Raw genomic sequence first — 25,174 nt, 5'->3', positions numbered from 1 at the left:
CATCAACCATAAACCCAGACAAAGTTTTCATTTAATTTAATTTAAAAGTCGGATTCTTACCCTTGCTCAGCATAGTTAAAAACCTGTTTCATTTGTTTGAAGGGTCACAGTCTTTCCTCACTGTGTCCATCATGTCTTCCTGTTTCTCCTTACGATGCACACAGGTCTTCACCTACACTCATCCCGAGGCTCTATGAACTGGAAAGAGGGAGGGCAATACCTCAGGCAGATCATCAGACAGCACGAGTGCCAATTAAAGGCTCCACTTTAGCGTGAGGGGTTCACTTTAGAGTGGTTCATGGTCAAAGTAGCTATTCCTGTTATTTGAATCTACCTTCGTACTTCTACCCCTACATCTGATTTTGGAATCACAGTCTCTGCTCTCTATTCCTCACTCTGTTGTTGTTACTGCTGTCCTTCCTCCTGCAATTCTGCACAGCTAATGTCAGAAACAGCAGCCTCTTGTGACTGTGAGAGCTCGTTACCAGTTGACAGTGCAGCTCTTAACATGCCAGTTAATTCGACACATACATAAAAAGAACTATTTCTTAATATATCTCTCTTAGCTTTTCTATCTTTTTACTTTTGTTTGTTCAGTTTTATCCACTCCATCCACATAAAACTCTTCTGTAAGGTGTGTGAGTTCAAAGGAAAGCTAAGGGAAGGGGCCTGTTGCATGAGTAAATTTGATTGTGCAATCCAGTGTCAGTTCAATTACATTAAATTCAATTTTATTTATATAGCACCAAATCCTAACAGCAGTTGTCTCAAGGCGCTCAAATAGTCGGTAATGAAAATGGATGAATATGCTGCTCTCAGTGCTGGTAGGGACGGTGTGCAGCAGCCCTTTAAGCTCGCTTTCAGCCTGTCGAATTATATTGACGAAGAAAAACATAATAATATTGACCCGTCAGCCCACAAATGCATTGGCCCAGTGTGACAGATCACTGTATCAGGCCTGGGGGCTTTGGGATCTGCAGGTAGGGAGAGAGGTGGTTAAAGGCAGCAATCGCTAAGGGTTGATTACAGTTGTTGAACATCATGGTGTCTCTTGGAGGAGGAGAGTGGGCAGGCAGGGGGATCCCAGGTAAGTCCATGTTTCCAGTAAAAGTGTCAACAGGCACAATGAGGCAGTGCTGCTTTTCACATTTAGCTCCAAAAATTGGTAACAGGTACATTTCTTTAGAAAAGCCTGAAGCTCTTACATCTCACAATGCTTTGCAGGGTATCATCGATGTGCAGTGTGCACAAACCGAGAGTAAAATGAATGTCAATTTTCCATGTTAACCACCAGGGCAGAACACAGCATCGGCGTATTTTCAAAAAGTTTAAAGCACCAGTCCAGCAAATCTCTGCTTTCGTGTAATTTTCAACAAAGAGATCCAGATTTGCAACAAAATGTAAATGGTTTTATTTTTTTGCCTGTGCTCCACGTCTCCACCAAATTCCAAAACTGTTCAAATTACTTTGCTGACAGACAAATGAACATGAGACATACTTTCACCAGGGCTTTACAATCATAATACTTTGTAATTCACAATTCAGGAAAATCTTTAAGTATATTTATATATATAGGTTGGTGATATTTCTATCCAGATGTGGTTTTCATCACCAAATTTTCCATGAATTCCTGAGACAAGAAAATCCTGAAAGCATTCATTAGGGACTGAACACTGCAGAACGCCCGTCGAAATTGCAAGACAAATATTAATAACTTCAAACTAAGAAAATAAACCATGAATACAGATGACGTAACCCAGAGATGTTTCCTTAAACAGGGATACAGCACAGAATTGATACAGAAGCACAACGAAGAGCAAAACAAAACAACATTTAAGAGAGCAAACAATTATCCATGGACAACTGAATCATAAGAGGCTAACTGCACGGGAGCAAACTTCGAGGATTTAGAGGGAATACTGTAAATACAGGTAGGCGATCACAGACGCAGAGCTGAGAGTAATGGTCAGCAGAAGAAAAGGTCACAACCTGGAAGGATGGTGGAGATTCTGAACATTTAGCTGAAAACAACAGAAGCAAAAGACAGTAAGTGCAATTATATCTGAAATAACATCTTAGGCAACACAAGTGCAACATTGATAGGCCATTCAATATGTTTACAAGCAGGTCTAGATTTACAGATAACATGGTGGCCACGACAAAAGAACCCATTGATGAATCCGTCAGCTTTAACAGAGGTGCTCAATTTGCTGACAAGATATTTGACTCCGCACAGACCACGCCCGCCACACACATTAACCAGGTAAAATACGTATTTAGGCTGAATGTTTTTTTCTTCAATTATTTTTTAAAAGTCAGGTCAAGGCTCCAAAAGCCCAAAGGAGATATAAGGGTGGCGGCTCACAACAGTTGTTGTTTGCTGGATCATTTTAGTTCAGCTTTCCTTTTGTTATATTTCTTTCAGTTCAAAATGTGTTCATTACATAAATAAAATGTAATTTTCTCTGTAGCACTTCATGGATTTCATAAGCAGCACACCTTAGTTGTTCACACAAAGCATAAAAGTAAAAAACACTATATACAGTGTTATCTTCATTTTAGATGTCAGAAAGTATTTGCGGCTCCCAGTGTTTTCTTTTACGTGGAAACCGGCTCCAAATGGCTCTTTGGGTGTTAACGGTTGCTGACCCCTGGTTTAAACCTTTAGTGTGTTTTCAGCATCATCTTTGAGGTCCCAAAACAAGCATATCAGCCTTCAATAGTGTCTCAATTCTGTACCCGCTGTTTGTCTATCAACAGTAAGAAGAGGCCACACAGAACATCAGTACCTTAAAGTTTACAGTGCACTTATTCTGGGTGGTAAAACACTATCAAACTCTTTAATGTTTAGTTGTTTATTTAGAAAAAAAAGATTAAACACTCAATTAAAAACTTAATTTAACAATAATTAAGATTTTTGTAATTTTCTAAAGCATTTTTTAAATTAATGCAGTAAAATGGACAGCCTGATGCTCTGAAATCAATTTACTAATAATGCATATTTTATGGCACAATTCATTATTAAATCACAAAGTGGTTGATTTAAATGTGCAAGACTCTTGGTCATCCATGTGCTGTCACAACTTACATAGAGGTCATGTCATTAAGGGCATGGTCCAGTTCCTCACTGATGGCTTTGTACTTGAGCTTTTGTGCATAAAGTTCATCTGTGGGTATAAACACAGACAAGAGACAAAAGTGAAGAAAGAAAACAGACAGTTTGAACAAAGAGGCTGAAACTGATCTGCAGAAACATTCACAGTGAAATACTAAGTTATAAAAAAATGAACTAAGCAGTTCTTTCTTAAATAGAAGAGTCCAGTTAATAAGAGTAGCCTTGTTTTCTGTGTTAGTGCTGCTCACTGTCTTGGACTCTTCATCACAACTGAACGTACTGGAGACATCCTCCCATACATGCATGTATGCCTGCTAGCATCTTGCACCCTGCTGTTATGTGCTGGATTGTCTCTGGGGCATCTTTACACAGCCTGCACCTGGGGTCTTGCCTGGTGTGATAGACCCCAGCCTCTATGGATCTTGTGCTCAGAGCTTGTTCTTGTGCTGCCATGATTAGTGCCTCTGTGCTGTCTTTCAGTCCAGCTTTGTCCAGCCACTGGTAGGATTTCTGGATATCAGCCACCTCCTCTATCTGCCGGTGGTACATACCGTGCAGGGGCCTGTCCTTCCATGATGGTTCCTCGTCTCCCTCCTCTTTCTTGGGTTTCTGCTGCCTGAGGTATTCACTGAGCACTCGGTCAGTTGGGGCCACCTTCCCAATGTATTCTTGGATGTTCGTTGTCTCATCCTGGACTGTGGTGCTGACACTCACCAGTCCCCGGCCCCCTTCCTTCCGCTTAGCGTACAGCCTCAGGGTGCTGGACTTGGGGTGAAACCCTCCATGCATGGTAAGGAGCTTTCTTGTCTTTATGTCAGTGGCTTCTATCTCCTCCTTTGGCCAGCCTATTACCCCAGCAGGGTACCTGATCACGGGCAGGGCGTACGTGTTGATGGCCCGGATCTTGTTCTTACCATTCAGCTGACTCCTCAGGACTTGCCTGACCCTCTGCAGGTACTTGGTGGTTGCAGCTTTTCTAGCGGCCTCTTCATGGTTCCCATTCGCCTGCGGGATCCCTAGGTACTTGTAACTGTCCTCTATGTCTGCAATGTTGCCTTCTGGTAGTTCAATCCCCTCAGTTCTGACTACCTTCCCTCTCTTTGTTACCATCCGACTACACTTCTCCAGTCCGAACGACATTCCAATGTCATTGCTGTATAGCCTGGTAGTGTGGATCAGTGAATCGATGTCTCGTTCACTCTTGGCATACAGCTTGATGTCATCCATGTACAGGAGGTGGCTGACAACTGCTCCGTTCCGTAGTCGGTATCCGTACTGTGATGACTCTGCCATTATGAGCTTTAAATGGAGCCAGGAAGCATTTAATCACAATGCGTCTGTGCTAATAATTGGGTATTGGGTATATATATATATAAAAAAACACCCAGCACGCCCCTGCGGGCGGTTTATCCTTCAAGCTCGGGTCCTCTACCAGAGGCCTGGGAGCTTGAGGGTCCTGCGCAGTATCTTAGCTGTTCCCAGGACTGCGCTCTTCTGGACAGAGATCTCCGATGTTATTCCCGGGATCTGCTGGAGCCACTCGCCTAGCTTGGGAGTCACCGCACCTAGTGCTCCGATTACCACGGGGACCACCGTTACCTTCACCCTCCACATCCTCTCCAGCTCTTCTCTGAGCCCTTGGTATTTCTCCAGCTTCTCGTGTTCCTTCTTCCTGATATTGCTGTCATTCGGAACCGCTACATCGATCACTACGGCCGTCTTCTTCTGTTTGTCTACCACCACTATGTCCGGTTGGTTAGCCACCACCATTTTGTCCGTCTGTATCTGGAAGTCCCACAGGATCTTAGCTCGGTCATTCTCCACCACCCTTGGGGGCATCTCCCATTTTGACCTCGGGACTTCCAGGTTATACTCGGCACAGATGTTCCTGTACACTATGCCGGCCACTTGGTTATGGCGTTCCATGTATGCCTTGCCTGCTAGCATCTTGCACCCTGCTGTTATGTGCTGGATTGTCTCTGGGGCATCTTTACACAGCCTGCACCTGGGGTCTTGCCTGGTGTGATAGACCCCAGCCTCTATGGATCTTGTGCTCAGAGCTTGTTCTTGTGCTGCCATGATTAGTGCCTCTGTGCTGTCTTTCAGTCCAGCTTTGTCCAGCCACTGGTAGGATTTCTGGATATCAGCCACCTCCTCTATCTGCCGGTGGTACATACCGTGCAGGGGCCTGTCCTTCCATGATGGTTCCTCGTCTCCCTCCTCTTTCTTGGGTTTCTGCTGCCTGAGGTATTCACTGAGCACTCGGTCAGTTGGGGCCATCTTCCCAATGTATTCTTGGATGTTCCTTGTCTCATCCTGGACTGTGGTGCTGACACTCACCAGTCCCCGGCCCCCTTCCTTCCGCTTAGCGTACAGCCTCAGGGTGCTGGACTTGGGGTGAAACCCTCCATGCATGGTCAGGAGCTTTCTTGTCTTTATGTCAGTGGCTTCTATCTCCTCCTTTGGCCAGCCTATTACCCCAGCAGGGTACCTGATCACGGGCAGGGCGTACGTGTTGATGGCCCGGATCTTGTTCTTACCATTCAGCTGACTCCTCAGGACTTGCCTGACCCTCTGCAGGTACTTGGTGGTTGCAGCCTTTCTAGCGGCCTCTTCATGGTTCCCATTTGCCTGCGGGATCCCCAGGTACTTGTAACTGTCCTCTATGTCTGCAATGTTGCCTTCTGGTAGTTCAATCCCCTCAGTTCTGACTACCTTCCCTCTCTTTGTTACCATCCGACTACACTTCTCCAGTCCGAACGACATTCCGATGTCATTGCTGTATAGCCTGGTAGTGTGGATCAGTGAATCGATGTCTCGTTCACTCTTGGCATACAGCTTGATGTCATCCATGTACAGGAGGTGGCTGACAACTGCTCCGTTCCGTAGTCGGTATCCGTAGCCAGTCTTGTTAATGATCTCACTGAGGGGGTTCAGGCCTATGCAGAACAGCAGTGGGGACAGAGCATCTCCTTGGTAGATCCCGCACTTGATGGTAACTTGTGCTATGGGCTTGGAGTTGGCCTCTAGTGTTGTACGCCACATCCCCATTGAGTTCCTGATGAAGGCTCTTAGGGTCCCATTGATCTTGTACAATTCTAGGCATTCCAGTATCCAGCTGTGGGGCATTGAGTCATAGGCCTTCTTGTAATCAATCCAGGCAGTGCACAGGTTGGTCAGTCTGGTCTTGCAGTCTCGGCTGATTGTTCTGTCTACCAGTAGCTGGTGTTTTGCGCCTCTGGTATTCTTGCCAATTCCTTTCTGTGTCCCGCTCATGTATTGACCCATGTGCCTGTTCATCTTAGCCGATATGATGCCTGACAGGAGCTTCCATGTAGTACTGAGGCAGGTTATTGGTCGGTAGTTGGAGGGGACCGGTCCCTTCTTGGGGTCCTTGGGGATCAGGACCGTCCGGCCTTCAGTTAGCCATTCCGGGTGTCTCTCGTTAACTAGCAGCTGGTTCATTTGTGCTGCCAGACGCTCGTGGAGTGCAGTCAGCTTCTTCAGCCAGTAGGCGTGAACCATGTCGGGCCCTGGTGCTGTCCAACTCTTCATACTGGAGACCCTTTCTTGGATATCTGCCACTGTGATGGTTACTGGACCCTGTTCAGGGAGGTCGCTGTGGTCTGCCCTCAGATCCACTAGCCACTGAGCATTGCCGTTATGGGTTGCATCCTTCTCCCATATGCTCTTCCAGTATTGCTCCGTCTCCAGCCTTGGTGGTGCTGTTCTCTTATTGTTCCCTTGCCACTGAGAGTACACCTTTGCTGGTTCTGTGGAGAACAGCTGGTTTATTCTCCTGCCTTCTATCTCTCTGGTGTACCTCCTCAAGCGGGTGGCCAAGGCTGTGAGTCTTTGCTTGGCAGTTTCCAAGGCCTCAGGTATGGACAGCTTGCTGTATTTCTTAGGCACCTTATTTGTCGCACCTTTCTGCAACTCCGTTAGTTGGCTAACCTCCCTCCGTGCTACTTTGATCTTGCCCTCTAGCCTCCTTCTCCATGGAGGGTACTGCCCCTTGTGGCTGTTCAACTTGTAGCCAAGCATCTCACTGATCACTGCTGCCGTATTGTAGATCAGCTTGTTAGTGTCGGTAATCGTGGTTGTAGGTATTGCCCGTAGTGCTGCATTAACATCATCGAGCAGACCTTCTGAGGGTACTTCACGTAATCTTGGTAACCGGCTACGGGGGATCCAGGTTTCAAGCTTGGCCATGATCCTATTTTTCAGGTCAGTTCCTCTCGCACTCAACGATCCTTCTCCTATCGCACTTGGGGCTATGTACCCAATCTCGAGTGGGGGTGATGATATCTCCCCCCTGACCTGGCGTCCTGACTCCTCCTTGCCGTAGCATTTGTGTTGTACCTCGTCAATCTCTAGCTGTGAGAGCAGTCCCTTCTTTCGAATGTTGGAACACTGAGCTACTAGTTGTTTCGCCGTCATTGTGGATGTTGGGTATCGAAGAATCCATAGGTCCCTCATCCTATTCATGTAGCCCCTTCCGCCGGGGTTACTTGCGTAGTAGCATTCCAACAACGCCCTGTTTTCGTCCCTTGCCCACCGATGCCTTCTTGTTCCAGTAGCCCACTTTTCGTCAGGGTGCCCTGGTTCCTCAACACCTGACGCGGACCTTGTTGATCCGGGCGACGTCCGAGCCGGCATGCCTTCATATTTATCTGTCTCGCTCATGTCTGCGGTAGGCTTGCTTAGCATAGGGGGTCTAGCCTTAGGACCCTTACTGGATACAGACGCCCCAGGCAGGAATCGAACTTGCGATCCTCTGTTCCAAAGGCGTGTAGTCTAACCACTACGCTATCCAGCTGCTCATATATATATATATATATATGTATATATATATATATATATATACATATATATATATATACTAGGGGTGCAACGATATTCGTATCGATATTGAACCGTTCGATACAGTGCTTTCGGTTCGGGACGCATATGTATCGAACAATACAACATTTGTAATTTATTTTATCAACTTTCCTTCTGACGATGCTGTCTGTGTTGAGCGCTCAGTGAATCTGCGTTTGACTACTCCGCCTAGGCTGCACTGTCGAGCGCAGATCCACTGAGCGCTCAACACAGACAGCATAGTCAGAAGGAAGAGCGCAGGGCAAGCTAGCGAGACAGAAGTTAAGCTCTCCTTGCAACATGGACCTCCCCCACCCTCATTCAGATCTGGCGTTTGGAACTATTTTGGTTTTCATGTGACGTATGACCCTGAAGGTAAGCGAGTCATGGACTAAAGTAAAACAGTATGTTGGATGTGCCACGCAATGCTCAATTACATGGGTGTGAACTAGTGTGTTAGCGCAGTTAGCTCGTTAACGTGTTGGCCGTCTAGCCCCATGCACGGGGCGATCGGCGGTAGCTCGTTAACGGAGATTTGCCGTGTTGTGGCGTTAAGGTCATTTCAACGAGATTAACCTGAAAGCACTAGTGGGAACACAACGAATATGACTGCACATTTACACCGACATCATCCTAGTGCAAAGACAAAAACAACAAGCATGCTACTAACTTTAGCCGAGTCATTTAGACAGCTGTTAGCACATGATTCTCCTTATGCTGCTGAGAATATAGCCCAGAAGAAGCGGATAGTATAGCTTTTATTTTGGAAAGAGACATTTCTCTGTAATAAACTCTCTTTTCCAAAGATGAGTGATTCCTCAATCAGATACAGGGCTTGCAAAATCGTTAGCCCGACGTCCCGGAGCTAGCGATCTTTCCAGTCGGGCTACCAAAATTCTATCTCTTCCCTGCCCGTCGGGCTATTGTAGGAAAAATATATGTCAATGCTTTTGCATTCTTTCAGAAATGTAGCTGGGTAATTATGTCATTGGCATCGGTGAGCCACTGTCAATATGTGACATATTGAAATCGCGTTTGAATTTGCGCTTGTTTTTTTGCTTTCACTTTGCAATCGTGTGAACTGTGTATAGAGAGCGACAGCACTGATCTGTGAGTGATGATAATTTGTGCACCAATTCCTCTGACATCGTCTTATTAATCGTTAGCTTACTATGCAAACATGACAAGTGAAATCTCCCGCAGCTTACACATGTGAGAGGTTGATCGCGCAGAGAATCGCTGAGCTTATGTGAGTCGTGTGTAAAAGTAGCAGTATATATATTTTAGTTCTGCTGAGCCAAATAAGACAGGTCGGGGTGAAGAAGTGACAGCCAAAGAAAAGCTTACCACAAAACGGAGAAGTTATGACAAATCAGACTATAAGGCAAAAAGAAAGTGCAGCTTTATGGTTTCATGGACAAAAGAATTTCTGTGGCTGCAATATGACGAGCTAAATAACCAGGGCTGCACATAAGTGGTCCGCAGGTGTGCATTCGCTGTCAAAATAAAAAACACGCACAAGGGTTAGGGTTAAATTTAAAAACTGTACTTTTGAGTTAAAATATATATTTATAATTTTAATAAATGACAAATTAAAAAGGCATGAACATTTTTTTTGTATCGAAAAAATATCGAACCGTGACACCAAAGTATCGAACCGAACCGAACCGTGAATTTTGTGTATCGTTGCACCCCTAATATATATATGTGTGTGTGTGTATATATATGTGTATATATATACACATATATATACACATATATATACACACACACACACACATATATATATATATATATATGTGTGTGTGTGTGTATATATATGTGTATATATACACACACACACACACACACACACACACACACACACACATATATATATATATATATATATATATATATATATATATATATATGTGTGTGTGTGTGTGTGTGTGTGTGTGTGTATATATACAGCGAACGAAGGCTGTCCAAAGTCGTAGACTCCTCCGAATGCAGCCGACAAATGCGTCCTCCTTTTCCCCGAATTTGAAGGATGGGTCGGGTGTGTCCTTCGTGGTTCACCATATCCCAGAATTCATAGCGCGGCCCAGCCAAGCTCCAGTTTCCAGCAATGGCGTCCGCTACTAAGTTTTAAAATTACTCTTATTATTCTTTCTGGGTCACAAAATAAACTTTTAACATATTTTCAGGTGAGAAAGTAGCTGTGTAAACTTCAAATATCTGCTCGGTTTATCAAGATATCGCATATTTGCAAAAGTGTGCCGACATTTTCGGAGGCGTCTGTTACCCACCAGCTCGATAGCTAGCCAAGAGCTCGAGGGTCACTGAAGCCGCCGAGAATGGCACAACTCCCGGCACATCATTTTCAGATCACCGCAGACTTTTGCTACTCGGGTTAAACGTAATATATAAGTCACTTAGACAACCTAAAAATGTTATTGTTGGGCTTTTTTCAGTGTTTTATTTGTTCGTGAGTAAATCGGTTTGGCTGAGATTAAAGTTATTAGATTAGATTAGATAAAATAAAACTATTAATCCCCCGGGTGGGTTCCTCCTTGGTTTTCACACAGCTGACTAAACGTCAAACAGAAAACTGATTAAACAGAAGTATGAGACAGTCGAGAATTTACGCCAGTGTCCTGTTATATTTTAGATAGCAAGAAGCAGACGGCCGAGTTTATTAAACTCCACCGAGACAGTGGTGACGCTGATCAGAAGGCTGGACCGTCCAATTCCACAGCCGTTTACTTCCAGCCTACCCGACCTTCTGAGGACCCGGCCCACGTAGACCACGAAGGCCGGGTCCTCAGGAGGATGCAGCCCATGAATTTGGACATGACCATAGCATGTTCCGACTGAGAGATTTCTGAAACATTCAAACGTACAGCTCTGCTATCACTTCCAACATATATTAAGACAGGAAACTAAACAGCAGTGACGTTTGTAGGGTTACTGAAGTTGGGCTAGCTGCTACTGTATATAATGATGTGCTACGTGTCGCTAGCGACACAGCTATGTTAGCATAACAAACACAGTGAAGCTGGAGGATGAACGCTAACTTTTTTCCACTGGATAATGTTAAGGTTCCTGATAGTTAGAGACAAATGCAATCGCATGGCAGGATGCTGTAAACGGACCAAACTTCAGTCAGGAGAACAACTGAGATAATCCATCCACAATACGAGGTTAGTCATTAATATACTGCAACAACATGGGAATAGAGCCGCTGCCAGAGAATTCAACATTAATGAATCAATGGTACAGAAGTGGAGGAAGCAAGAAGAATGAGTTGAGTAAAGTGTGACTTATTTGACTGTTTTGTTTCGCTTAGTGCGTCTTATAATCTGGTGCACCTTATGGTCTGAAAAATACGGTAATTAAAGGGTGAACTTTGTTGAGAAATGAGTGTTTTACCTTCCAGATCATCAATTGTCTTCTCCAGCTTGGCCACAGATCTCTCAGCAAACTCAGCTCGCGTCTCGGCCTGTTAAAGCAACAACTTTTGATCAGACAACGAAGTTGAAGAAGTAACAGAAATGCAGCAATATGTTGACCTCTCAAAGCATCAAAACATTTAGAGCCCAGCGCTCATTTAAATGTAGAAAATATTTTAAATAGATAAATAAAATGATCAATAAATCCAGCATTTAGAATATCTACAGGTCATTTTTCTTTCTTGCTCACCTCTTTCAGTTTGTCAGTTAGGATCTTAATTTCTTCCTCATACTTGTCCTCCTTTTGCGAGTACTGTGTGGAAGGAGAAGATTATTCAGAGGCTGAGGTCTGCAGGATGGTGAAGTGTCACAGCAGGGCAAGGAGATACTTGGTTTGACTCTAAACCTCCCGAGTGTACTGTGTCAGCTTCTTTATTGTTATATGTAAAAAGTCACGTTTTGAAAATATATGTTTACTCTCAGTGTCTCTGGCCTTTCCTTACCTTCTCAGCCCTGGCCTCCAGGGACTTTAGGTTATTGGTGACATTCTTCAGTTCATCCTCCAGCTCAGCACATTTACTTTTAGAGTTTTTAGAAGACAAAAACAGGTTGGTGCAGAAAACTCACAGTTTAAATGTTTGCCATGACATGTAAAAAAAAACCCTGTAAACACTTGAAGCAGTGCTCCTAGGAAATAATTGCTTCTGTCCTTCAAAAAACCCCAAACATGAGGCAGGTAACACGGTATATGTACTCACGCCTCAGCCAGCTCTGCCCTCTCCTCTGTACGCTCTAACTCTCCTTCTACAATCACCAGTTTACGAGCAACCTGAGGAGAAAGTGTGAGAGTTTAAGGTCCTGCACCGTGGATTTGCTATTTTTCAGTATTATTGTAATAACAACACAGAGGTAGATACAGTTACCAGCTCCTTTCAAATGTCTTTGGTTCCTAAAGAAAGTGCATCACTGCAGCGGACTGCAACAGACAAGAACAAAAACACTCGCCTCCTCGTATTTGCGGTCAGCCTCCTCAGCGATGTGTTTAGCTTCCTTCAGCTGAATCTCCTGGAGCTCCATCTTCTCTTCATCTTTCAGAGCTCTGTTCTCAATCACCTTCATGCCTCTGTGCAGACAAACCATCCTTACTTTCTGACAATACAAATACACTGCTAAACATTTTTAACCCTCGTGCTTCGTTCATTTCATGTAAAACAATTTTGTGTTCTCGATCAGATATAGAAACTATAATAATAGATGTATTATCACTGTATGTTGTGTTAGATTTTTGTAATCAGCTCACGTTCTTGTGAGCATGACAGCCTTTCTAAGTCTCATTAATCTGAAAAAACATCTGGATTAGTTTGACTGTAAGAAATGATCAGATGAAACACAGTCTACTGTTTATCACAGGCTACTTTGGATAAGTTACAACGTTAAGAACATTTGTTTTTAAACCATTTCAAATCTTTTATAGTCACATAAAGCAACACCTGTTGTGGTCCTGGCCAAAAGTGGACGGGAATGTTTTATTTGTGTGGCTAGGAAATTATCCCAAAACTGCACTTCTGACATATCTTTATGCCATGTTTAGACTGCTTGATTGGCATTTACTTTTTGAAAGGGCAGCGTCCCCTACCGGTGACCAGACACTGTGATGTTTGGACTTGGACATGAGTGATGAGTGGCTGCTATTCCACACACTCGTCACAAACCTCTAATCACTGCCAGTTTGTCTTGCTGATGATGACCCTGAATAGTATTGTGGCTGTCAAAGCGAATCGCCCATGACAACATGTAAATCATGTTTAATTAATCAGGAACAGTTCAAAGCATGATTCGATGGCCATCATCGTCATCATCATTCCTCTTTATCTGGATTATATTCCGTGCCATCTTCAGCTTCTGATCCATCCTCACTGTCAGTTTCCTGGCCTCTCTCCTCCTCACCAGTGTGGTGATCAAATATGTAATCAAGAGCCTCACTTAGGTCATGGTGCTGCCACACAGTGACCTGTCACCATAGCTACACAGTGTTTTCTGTGGGGCAGATAGGATTTGATGCATAGAACAGTACATTTTGAAAATCTGTCAGCTAAATATAAGAACGTGGTGTTAATAACCTCTGTTTAGATGCTGCTGCCTTACATATGACTGGGAGGAAGCTAATAATAGACTGTGCAATAATACACAATTAAAAAAATGAGTATAGCACCAACTCAATGAAACTTTCAGATATTGACCTGATCTGTTAAGTAGCAAAAGGGGATTGTTTGAGCTGCTTTGGTCTTAATAAAACTAACAAGTGCACCAGAGAAGCAGGTTTAACAGGTGGAGGCCACTGACTCTTTCCCCTCCTCATCTTTTCTGAATGTTTTTTTTGGTACTTTTTAGTTTTGCATTTGGCTGGTGTTGGTGTGAGTACCAGTAGCATGAGGCGATACCTTGGCCTTACAGAGGTTACACAGATTGTCCAATTGTAAGGACGCCTGTTTTCTGTTGGACTCGTCAAGGTTGTTAGTTTGGTCGCTATTTCTAAGTTTGTTAAGTAGTTTCATTGTAGCCACGTGTATGTAGCTAGTTGAATCATTTGCATTTCTAGTTACTTGTTCCATTTCGTGTCCTCGTTGTCGTGGTCTCGTCTGTGTTCCCCCCAGCCCGTCATGTCCCTCGCTCTCTCGCTCCTTGTCTCATGTGCATTGTGTTCAGTTTTGTTTCCCCTCTAACGTTTGTCTAGTTTGCTCCAGCTGTGTTTCTATGCATCTCCACTTCTCTTATGTATACACTCTGTCAGTGTCTCTTATGTTCCAGTCATGGGTCTGATGACCTCCAAGTGTTCCTGGTTTCTAGTGTACCCCCAGTTTAGGGTTCCTGTTTAGTTCCTGGCGCCTGTTTTGTATAAAGTCTGATCAGCCAGTACAAAGATCTCGCTTGCAGTTTAAATTTCCATCTGCTTCCATTGCTGCACTAAGCTCAAATACTCAGTAGCTATTCAACATCTATGGAGTTTTTTACTGATATATTAAGATACATTTTCAGTCCCAGGTCTTTTTTGTGTGGTTCTAGCACAGTATGTTCATGAACCATCCAACGGGAAAAGTGTGGTCACTGACATTCAAGCTGTTCCTATAACGCTTGACTTGTGATACTCATCGCAGAAGAACAATAGAGGTCACAGCAGAGTCACCTCTCGCTCTCATCTGCAGCCTTCTCAGCTTCTTCCAGTTTCTGCAGAGCTGTTGCCAGCCTCTCCTGAGCGCGGTCCAGCTCCTCCTCTACGAGCTGGATACGTCTGTTGAGGGAAGCCACTTCTGCCTCTGCCTGAGAATACAAGGAGCAGATTAATTAGAAAAACAGTCTGTTACATACGCTGCACATGTCTAACACAGTAAAAGCAGCATTTCCTGATAGAAGCGTATTGCATGTTATTGCAAAGAAGTGGATAATATAATGTGGATGTGGACAAAGCTTTTCCAAAGAATCTCTTCAAATAACCTTTTTGGTTTTCAGTGAGTTAGGATGATGTACTCAGCCAGAAGCTTATCGTGATACAGTGCATGTATTCTCTCTTTGTCTTATTACACCATTATTCCATTTGCTTGAAATTTTCTTTTTAAACATATTTACAAATATTAGATTTAACAGGTCTTAAATCAAGTCTTGGCTCTATAGGTCACATAAGGACAGAGTAATCATAAAGTGACTCCTTTGTTATCTGGACTGTGTGCTTAGGACCTTCGAGGCCCAGAGCAGTTTGGAGCCGGTTGCCACCATCATGCTTCACTGTAGAGATGGCATTGGCCAGGTGATGAGCGGTGCCTGATTTCCTCCAGACATCATGCTTGGCATTCAGGCCAAAGAGCTAAGTGTTTGTTTCATCAGAGCAGGGAATTTTGTTTCTCATCGTGCGAGAGTGCTTCAGGTGCCTTTTGGAAAACTCCAACTTACTTTTACTGAGGAGTGGCTCTGGTCTGGCCTCTCTATGATACATACCTGATTGCTGGAATGCTGCAGAAATGGTTGGGGTGTTAGGGCGAAAACAGGGTGCCACTGTTGGCCGAAGACAAAGGAAGACTCAGCAGGGAAGGTGAGTTAGGAGGCATCGAGAAAGACAGAAATGCAGGATCGTGGAAAAGAGTAAGGAGTCCGTATGGACTACGGCTCATGAAGGGAGATATTATGAAGAGAAGGAAAACAGACATATTGTGTGTACAAGAGACCAGGTCGAAGTGATGAGGCCAGTAGCATTGGAGGTGGATTCAAACTGTTCTAGAGAGAGAACTCGATTATGGGTCATTTTGAAGGAAGTGTATACGAATAGTTCTGTTCAGGTGAAGCGTCTGTCAGACCGGAGCATTAGTTCAAAGCTGTACATGAAATAGGTGAATGTTAATGCGTGTGCTGCACAGTCAGAAAAGTTGAATATAGTGGTAATGAGTGGTAACTGGTGTCAACTTTAACAGACATGGGAACACCGGTGATGAGGAAGTGATTTCAGCAAAGGATGGAAATGACTGGTCAATGCATGTTTCAAGAAGAGGAAGGAACACAGGGTGGCATGTTAAGGTGGAGGAAGGTGCACACAGGTGAAATACATCTTATGCACAACTGGCAATCTAGTGGACATATGTAACCTGGTCTGCAGGTAATAATAGGTGATAGAAGCCTCTCCACACACCTTAATGAATCCAGTCCCTGCATACAAGCATGTCCTAGGACTTCATTTAATGTGGTCAGACAGAACCAGACCAGAAGCCCTATAGACTCACACAACCCTGGATTTATCCCAAATATAACGGATACTTGATTTAAGAAAGGGAAAGATATGGGTTTGGTTAAATATTTTGATTTACTTAATGGGACCAATTAAAAAGGTTTTGAAGATTTGAAAGAAAAAGGACTGACAAATAAAGACTTCTGTAGATTTTTACAAATAAACATAAGATTGAAAGTATATTTAACAGAAAGATCTGTGTCGGGTGTTCTGAATGTTTTCCTAATGGCATAAAAATCTATTTCAGGAATTAGACCCATTTCTAAAATATACCAAGGTTTACAAGCATTGAAAGGGCAAAATAAAACAGCTAGAATAACTCTTTAACCAATTAAAGAGCAGGTATAAGTGAAAAGATGTAAACACAAAATACAGATTCAAGTACAAGTACACAAACAGTGTCTCTGCTGAAAGCACAGCTCTCACAGATTCCACAGCTGCCAGTTTCATCGTGCAATGACAAAATTTACTGAACCAGCAGCACACGAAGACCAGAATTACGATTCACATTTGAACAACATTAACAGCAATTCTGTCTTTTCTGTCTTGCTACCAAAAAATCCATCTCGATAAAACCACATTTCCTGCAGAGCTCAAGGGCTTGAAGGCAGTTTCCATCATGAATTGCTATTTTCTGCCTAACTGACTTGTTCACGCACAGATACATTATGCACTGGAGTACTGTTGTGTACAGTATTGTGTACTTTTGAGTTCTTTTGGTTTTGCAAAAATGACGACTGCCAAGAAAACCTCATTTCTGCTTTTTGATACCTAAGAAATTTCAGCTGTAACAGATGGCGCCAGATTGCAAAATGCTTAGCTATGTCTGTCAAGAGTGGGACCCAGTTACAGGACTCAAACACGAAGAGGGTAAACTGGAAGAAGCAGCTTTATCTCTGTGGAACGAGTAGTGAGGAGAACATTGAGCATTGAGAAACACAGCCAGTGGACAACACACCAGTGAGGAGAGGGAGACTGAGGCCTTAAATACACACAGGATAATGAGCGGATGGGAAACAGGAGGGAACACAGCAGGAAATAATCAGACTAACAGGAAGGGAGGAAGCAAAACTGAACACACTGAGCACAGGATGAGAGACTGCCAAAATAAAACAGGAAACATACTAAGACGCAGACTAAGATATACAAACACTGGGACAGGGGAGACAGACTGAGAAGATGGAGAGGGCGACTGACATGACAGGCTGGGGAGAACACAGACGAGACCAAGACAACCAGGACACGAAAGGGAACAAACAATTCAGAACTGGAAATACAAAATGATTAAAGTGGGAAGAACAAGGAAGCTAAACAATACCAGAACTGAGAAACACAGAAACACTGAGTCATGATGTTTTCTCAGTGATCTGTGAGTGGGCCCATCTTTCTGCTGGTTTTATGACACAACAATCTGACCACAATGGGCTCAACAGACACTGATTTGCACCAGGATGCAATCACCATCCAATGACAAAAGTGGGGAGAACGTGAATGAGTTCTTTGTGGCCTCACTTCAAATCAGGACATTTTGCTCCAAAAGATAGTTGAATGCAGCAAATTCATGGTGAAAGTGCAGGCAGTGGTAGTTCCCATATCCAGGAAACATCTACAGTGTCTACTTTTTAGGTTTTTCCAACTTCTATCGCTGGTTTATCGGGAACAATAGCAAAGTCTGACTTTTCTTAAGACGCCTTTCTAGTGGAATGTCTCAGCCTGGGAAACCTTCGACCATCTGGAGCATCTGCTCGCCTCTGCGCTTATTCTTGCTCAACACACTCTAGTTCATTGAGGAGGTTGACACTTTGGATTCTAGATGCAGTGTTGTCCCAGAGGGCTGCTGATAAAATGCACCCCTTGGCTTTCTTTGCTCATCAGCTGTCACCCACAAAGCACAATTACAACATGGGGAGGTGAGAAGTGCTGGTGGTGAAGCTGGCGCTGGAAGAATGGAGGCACTTGCAGAGGAAGCTGAAAATCCCTTTGTTGTTTGGATGACCACAAGAAATGATCAAACTCACTGCAAGCCAGGTGGTCTTTTTCTGGTTGCCCAGTTTAACTATACAAACTTCTACCTCCCAGACTCGTGGAGCACCAACGCAGATGCTCTCTCCCCCCAAAGGGAGTGAACCAATCCTCCCAGCCTCCCTCGTCGTTGGATCACCTGGAAGATCGAGTCGCTGGTCAGTGCCGCGCAGCAAAACGAGATAGATCCTCAGGCTGAGCGTGTCCAGTGGTCTGTAATAATATCTGTGATTCATACAGAATGGCAGCCATGGCTTGTGCTGATGAGGTCATGGTGATAATTATGAATCAAGAGAATATAGAAAGATTAAATTACCATAAGAAAAGGTCCTCTGCTGAACCACGGTGAAGGTGGAACCTTTGAACATTTATTGTTAGCCTGCTACAGAACAGCAGGTTTTGTCATTGACAGCAAACTAAAATCTTTAAGCTATGGTTTATTTGAAGGACTACTGATGGATAGCAAAAGAGATTTATTTTGGTAAATCGTGTCCATAATCAACACTCTGGAAAATGAGAGCTAAAGAATGATTAATAGTGATATTGTCTTTAAAGACAGATAAATTCCCTTTTTCCTGGAATATTTTAAATATTTGTATAAATATATCTATGTTTTTGCACGATTCTCATCCGATGTAACTGCCATATCTTTTGAAGAAAGGGTTTTTGAAAATGGTTTTGATTGTTTGATTTAAAATCCAGTGTGGTGCTGTATAGAGGCAAAATTACAAAAAGTGTGCCACTGTCCAAAAACATACGGACTGTAGCTAAGAGCTAAATTAGTGGACTGAGTTTCTGTAAGTAATGGCTCGACTGGTTCGACTGGTTCGGCTGGTTCGACTGGTTCGACTGGTTCGACTGGATTTAATGGGGTCAGCCATTAAACAAAAGGACTCCACCGCCTCACCACTTGTGTGCACCTGTGGGCACCAATGACTTTCTGATCATAACATTGGACATCTGTCCAAAAGAGGTTTTGAACACTTATTTGTATGGATAACATAAAACAAATAAACATACAAAAATATGGAGAAATAGAAATAACTATCGCTTCTCTCAGACGAAATCTCCCCGTTTCCTCTTCTGTCTCTGTTTAGATTTAGTCAGTTTCTGTGTTATTTATGGGTTTTTGGTTAATTCCTCTTCCTCCCTTTGAACATTACTTTCCTCGTGTCTGACCTTCTACTCCTGTCTTGTCTTTCCTTGTGTATGATTATCTGCCCCACCCTCTTTTCTGTAGTTTAATCCGTGTCTGACTTTCCTCAGTGGTGTCTCATTTCTAACCACCCCTCAGTGTGTGTATAAAAAGTACTTTTGTCATATCATCTGTTTGTTTTCCATTTGTTCCCCATCTCCTTTCAGCCTCTTATGGCCTGCATTTGTATTTCACTTCAGCGATGTCTGACAGAGAGCCCGTCCTGTGAATCTGACGCTAGTTTAAATTCTCAAAGTCAGTGTGTGAAAGAGAACCATTTGGATGGACACCTTTGAGAACTAAACATTGTAGCACGAGCTGAAGGGTGAAAGTAAAACAGGTGGAGAAAGGTGAGTGCAATAGCCCACTGGTTTATGATAGTCTAGTTCTTATTGTGCTGTGAGAGCCACAGTGAATGAGCCTAAATTAGGCTACATCCATTAAATAAAGGCCGTCAGTTACTGTGATCTGGGAGGCATGGGTACCTAAAATGGACTTGAACAATTGTTAATCTCACTGCCAAGGTTGGGTGGTTGACATCAGAGTTAAAAAGGGCTCTGAATCCCCCAACAGCTGTGAGACGTAAGCATGATGAGAATGGAATGCAAGGCTGAAACAGGAACTCAAACTGGCTTGGTTTACACTGGCCATCAGTTCATGCTGTGTGAGACACAATGCCACCACTGAGAGAGCACTGTATCATGTATTACAGTTTCTTGGCCTTCCCAGTCATAAAATAGGGAAAAAAATCTCCCAAAGAGTCACATCCACGTCAGCACCCTGCTAATCTGTTTGCTTTGTGGAAGAGACATATTTTCTTTTGTATTTTCAGAATGTAAAGGTTGGTCAGTAATCAATAATGTGGTATTATGAAATGCACCAAACACACCACTGTGAATTAGTTTTACTCACATCAGCAGCTTTCTTATCAGCAACTTCAAGCTTCTCCTGAGCATCCTTTAAGGCCTCGGAGTATTTATCAAGCTCATCTTCTGTTGCTTTCAGCTTCTTTTGCATTTGTATAAGCTCGTCTTCATGCTGATAGCGTGGGACAAGAAACACAGGGTTAGATTTTAATGTACATTTTTGGACAGACTTTCCTCAGCAGCAGACTCAGGTCCTTGTTTGACTACCATCCACCAAAACCACAGATAAAACATAACTGGGTCTCTGGAAGTCTCAAAAAGTCATCTTTCCTATTTTCATTCATTCATTGGTACAAGATGCTAAACTACACCACATACTAAGCTCATATAAAACACCAGACTGATGAGTCCGCTTCATGTGATTTGCACCTGTGTGACCTACCTGCTTGCTTCTATCTTCAGCTGCTTTTCTGTCCGTTTCAGCCTGTTCCGCCTGATCCAGCGCATTTTCCTTGTCCAACTTCAGCATAAGCATTTTCTTCTTGATGGCCTCCATTTTTGTTGATGTGTAATAGCGTTTTCCTGTAAAAGATCAATACTAATTGGTGCAGAACCTGAGACTGGCAAACTGGAAGAGACACCAACTCTAACAAAGCAGCAGACTATTTATATGACAGACAAGGAGACACTCCCCCAAAATCACACACAACTGTACCCTGCAGATTAGCTGGAAGATGAACCTCCACACAAGCACCTCAGAATATCTTTGATCTGCTCTTATCATGTAGCTGTGAAGAAGGAGGAAAAAACAGAAATGAAATGTGTTTTCAGGACCACTTTTGTCTGTCCTTCCATGCACATACATGGACAGTGTTGGTTAAGTCACTTGAAAAAAGTAATCAGTAACTAATTACTGATTACTTCCCCAAAAAAGAAATCCCGTTACTTTACTGATTACTTATTTTCAAAAGTAATTAATTACTTAGTTACTTAGTTACTTTTAAAAACACGATTTACAACCTGAATAGGTGATAAAGTGATAGATCTTTCAGCCCAATTCTACTTTTTCTGCATAATCCATCATACAAAATGTAATCAAATGAAAAAGTCTCTTTTTAAAACTTGTTTTATTAGTTTTAATCTTTTAACTTTATGCATCAAGCAAAAATTTAACTGTATGCAACATTCTCTGACTGGAATAAATTAGTTTAACATTTAAACCTATTTTCTGCACATTCCAGCACATAAAATAAAATATTTTGTGTGTTTACACTCAGTCTTTCAAATAGATGCAAGTAAAACACAGCAGAAAATAAATAAAGTCAAAGACTCAGCGGTCCTGTTGCTCTATTTTCACCTGTAAAGCAGGAGTGGGGTAGGCGGAGGGTTACCCTGGTGCAGGTGTGCCGCGGTCAGTGGAAGAATCCGTGAGTTTCTCTGTGAGTTTCCCATTACGTCGTAGCTACTCGGTGCTTGCTTGGAAGTTTAGGGGTTTTTTTGCTGTAAAAAGAAGTTTTCTTCCCACGCACAGCGGACACTAATGTTTTTGTCACTTTTTATGGAATCAAACTCAAAGTAAGGTCAGTACTTCCACGCTTTAAACGCTGCACGCTCATACTCTCTCTGCACTCGATATATTATCCATTGTTGATCTGCACACAGCTGTTGTCACTAACGGCGCACTCGCTTACGTCACTGTCGTGAGACATTCTCGCAAAAAAAATCACTGTTTTAGTAACGCAGTAACGCAGCGTTCCTACGGGAAAGTAACGGCAATCTAATTACCGTTTTTGCAATAGTAATCCCTTACTTTACTCGTTACTTGAAAAAAGTAATCGGATTACAGTAACGCGTTACATGTAACGCGTTACTGCCCATCTCTGTACATGGAAAGCATAGAGGGAGAAAGAGTAGTACCAAGACACCGTCATGAAACACAGCAAAGCATCACTGACAACAGAAATGTTCATGAAATGACACGAACAGCTTGAAATGGTAGAACTGGGGTTGAGGTTGTTTTGCAAAGCAGCAGACACAGGAAACAGCTGCTGTATACAGGCTGAAGTAGTGTAAGACCTGAAACAGCTGAAGACGTGGGATCCTTCAGGTCAGAAGACACAATGACACTAAGAACAACATGACCACTCCTTTCCATATCTCACTCCCACAGCTCACCACTTTACATCCTCCATCATCCCAGTGCATGCTGTTTACTGTTCACCAAAATAAAAGGATGGCCAGGATATTACTATGGTGTCTTGTTATAGCCCCGAGCTGGCCTGTTCATGGCTAACATGGAGCTAGTTTGGAGCTTATTCATTTCTTTTTGTATTTTTTCCTTCAAAGTGTTGAAACATTAAAGTTTCCAAAAGAGAAAATGAAAAACAAAACTAACTTTTTCCTACCAAAAACCTTTCCAGGTGGAGCTCCGGGAGGAAAAATCAAGACTTGCTTTCATTTCGATGTGAGTCGTGCTAATAGACTGAATATCCTTAAGGGATATGTAAAAACTGCAAGTCGAAATTATATTTAGATGAGAAATTTTAATTAGTCATGTTGAATATATGAAGTCCTTATATGCAAAGTCAACAACCACGCTATTGCCATTCTTCAGTGCATCACTGACTATAGTAAGTGATGCTGAGTGTCCCTCAGTTACCCTTCACAGAGCCTACAGGCTCCTTCTATGAATCTCCTCCTCCAGCTCCAGAATCGCTGTCTCACCAGCTGAGCTGACCAATCAGTATGTCTGGCGCAGATGTGACGAGCACACTGCCGTGCATCAACCCCCAGAAAGCAAAAGCAAAAGGCCCAAACAGTATTCCAAAGAGGGTTCAGAGCTTATGAACTCACACAAGTCTGCACAGATATTTTTAACATCTCACTCTTTCAGACGGTGCCAGTGTGTCTGAAGAGAGTGAGAGCGCATCAAGAGTGCAGCAGCAATGTCATGAAATGCATTAAGGGGCTAGTTATGACCCACTACATACACTAACATGGACTCATGTGCCATAAAAATTGTCACTGTGCACTGGATGCAGAGTGGTCAGTGTTAACGATCTGCTCTCACAAAGATGGCCAGCTCCTGTGTCAGGCTGCTCCTCCTAGACTTTAACTCTACCTTTAATACTATTAGCAAACTGTTGTTGCTGATAACTGCAACCTCTGCAACTGGGTCCTGGACCTTTTTCACACACCACTAAATCACACCAACAGTCACATTTATGAACGACTGTGCAACAATACGAAGAAAACTCAAACGATCAGACGACCCCCTATGAAAAAACACTGACAGTGGAAAGAAAAAACTCCTTTTTCACAAGAAGTAACACCAGAGATCCAGAGATAAATAATAACTAACGACTAAGTGCAGAGTGGTGTATAAACAAATACAGAGTGCCTCCCATTATAAAGTACTCTGGTATTGTACTATGGTACTATAAGACTGATTCTTCCAGACTTTGCATGTGAGGACAAGGACTTTAAATTTGATTCTGGATTTAGGAAGGAACCACATTTTGGATCAACTGAAGGCTTTTCAGGCAGATCTTAGGACATTTTGATAACTGAACTGAATTACAGTCGTCCAGCCTGGAAGTAATAAATGCATGAACTAGTTTTTCAGCCTCTCTCTGAGACAGCACGTTTCTGATTTTAGAGATATTGAACAAATGCAGTCCTACATATTAATCTAATATTCACACTGAAAGACAAAGGAAGCGAAACTAAACGTAAGACACAGAGACAAGAATTTGGCATAATAACTAAGACTGAGCGAGCACACGAACACCGAGGGAAGAATCTATCAGGAATATACCGACTACAGTACTTTTCATTTACATTGTGACACAGAAGATGAAAGCTGATGGTGACAGTCAGCAACACATTCAAAAGATCTCTGATTTCTGCAGTGAGACTTGGAACCTTCTATACAAAATGTAAACTGTGCAAATTCACCTTTTCACTTTAAATCAGAGGCGGAGCCAGACATTTGAAACACCCGGGGCTTAGCCCAAAGAGTAGTATGCATGTGGGATTTTTTTTTTTTTTTTTTTTTTTGGGGGGGGGGGGGGGGGGGGGGGGGGGTGTAGAAATGACTGAAAGATTAATAGGCTCTGTTCAAAAAAGAATGACTTCATATAGGGAAAAATATATATCACATGTGCAGGACACCTTAAACTAGTTTTTTAATTAAGCAGCGAGGCAGAACAAGGTCAGGGCTGCATCAAGACACGAGGACTAAACCCCAATTCAACCAGACCCAGAACTGATCCAGAATTAAAACAGGACTACAACAGTTCAAAATCAGGACTACTGAGGACTTAACCAAGACAGAACCAGAATCAGAACTAGATGATAGTAGCACTAAAAATCATCATAGACCTGCACTACACTTATTTTTTAATTCTACCAAAGTCCACTATTTAGATTGAGAAAAGTTTATATAATTATTTAGCCTTGTTGTGCAAACAAGCCTGCAGAACTTAATAAATACAGAATTTGAAAAATAACAAACCTAAAAAGAAACACTAGGTACGAGATACATGAGTACCTATGATACGGTGATACTTTTGGTAAACAACCATTTGACTAACATGTGTGTCTCACCTGCTCTTGTTCATCTGTTCTGTCCTCGTTCTCCATCTCCCTCTCTGTTCCTCTCTCTCCCTCTCTGTTCCTCTCTCTCCCTCTTTGTGCTGACAATCATCAAATATACAGTTGAAACCAGATATTTACTCTTCAGATAAAAACACTTTTTTAATTGTAACATCAAATCAGACTAAATGTTTATTTTTTTAGATAAATATAAAAACATATTTGTTAACTTTAAGAGTAAAGAGAGAAACTATCTGTATTTCTTAATTGCAAATGGCACCAAATTGTATTCAAACTTGAGCCACACTTATG

The 25,174-nt window shown here is 42.8% G+C and overlaps 1 protein-coding gene across 2 annotated transcripts; it reads right to left on the bottom strand.

Annotated features, from left to right (window-relative positions):
- Positions 1–795: 795 nt before the first annotated feature.
- On the bottom strand, positions 796–20,899 carry LOC146644426 (tropomyosin alpha-1 chain-like). 2 transcript variants are annotated; one of them, XM_085396072.1, is made up of 10 exons: positions 20,709–20,899; positions 20,313–20,438; positions 14,597–14,730; positions 12,418–12,535; positions 12,171–12,241; positions 11,916–11,991; positions 11,663–11,725; positions 11,393–11,462; positions 3,089–3,167; positions 796–2,021 (listed from the first exon to the last, which is right to left on the bottom strand). In XM_085396072.1, the coding sequence occupies exons 1-10, from the start codon at positions 20,820–20,822 to the stop codon at positions 2,018–2,020; spliced, it is 855 nt and encodes a 284-aa protein (XP_085252198.1). In that variant the 5' UTR covers positions 20,823–20,899; the 3' UTR covers positions 796–2,017. The 2 variants fall into 2 exon arrangements, with proteins under 2 accessions (XP_085252198.1, XP_085252199.1); XM_085396073.1 differs by lacking the exon at positions 796–2,021 and having other exon boundaries at positions 3,085–3,167.
- Positions 20,900–25,174: the final 4,275 nt, after the last annotated feature.

The sequence above is a fragment of the Rhamphochromis longiceps genome, linkage group LG22, assembly GCF_057381845.1.
Source record: "Rhamphochromis longiceps isolate RC_006_pf linkage group LG22, R_longiceps_female_GT1.1, whole genome shotgun sequence".
Taxonomy (NCBI): domain Eukaryota; kingdom Metazoa; phylum Chordata; class Actinopteri; order Cichliformes; family Cichlidae; genus Rhamphochromis; species Rhamphochromis longiceps.
This window is presented reverse-complemented; position numbering and strand designations above follow the sequence as displayed.

Excerpts from the sequence above, each read along its gene's own strand:
- LOC146644426 (XM_085396072.1), bottom strand. The coding sequence starts at position 20,822 with ATGGAGGCCATCAAGAAGAAAATGCTTATGCTGAAGTTGGACAAGGAA. Across the intron at positions 11,726-11,915 it reads TGGAGGCCAGGGCTGAGAAG|TACTCGCAAAAGGAGGACAA; the intron begins GTAAGGAAAGGC and ends CCTTCCACACAG. Across the intron at positions 11,463-11,662 it reads TAACTGACAAACTGAAAGAG|GCCGAGACGCGAGCTGAGTT; the intron begins GTGAGCAAGAAA and ends TTGCTTTAACAG.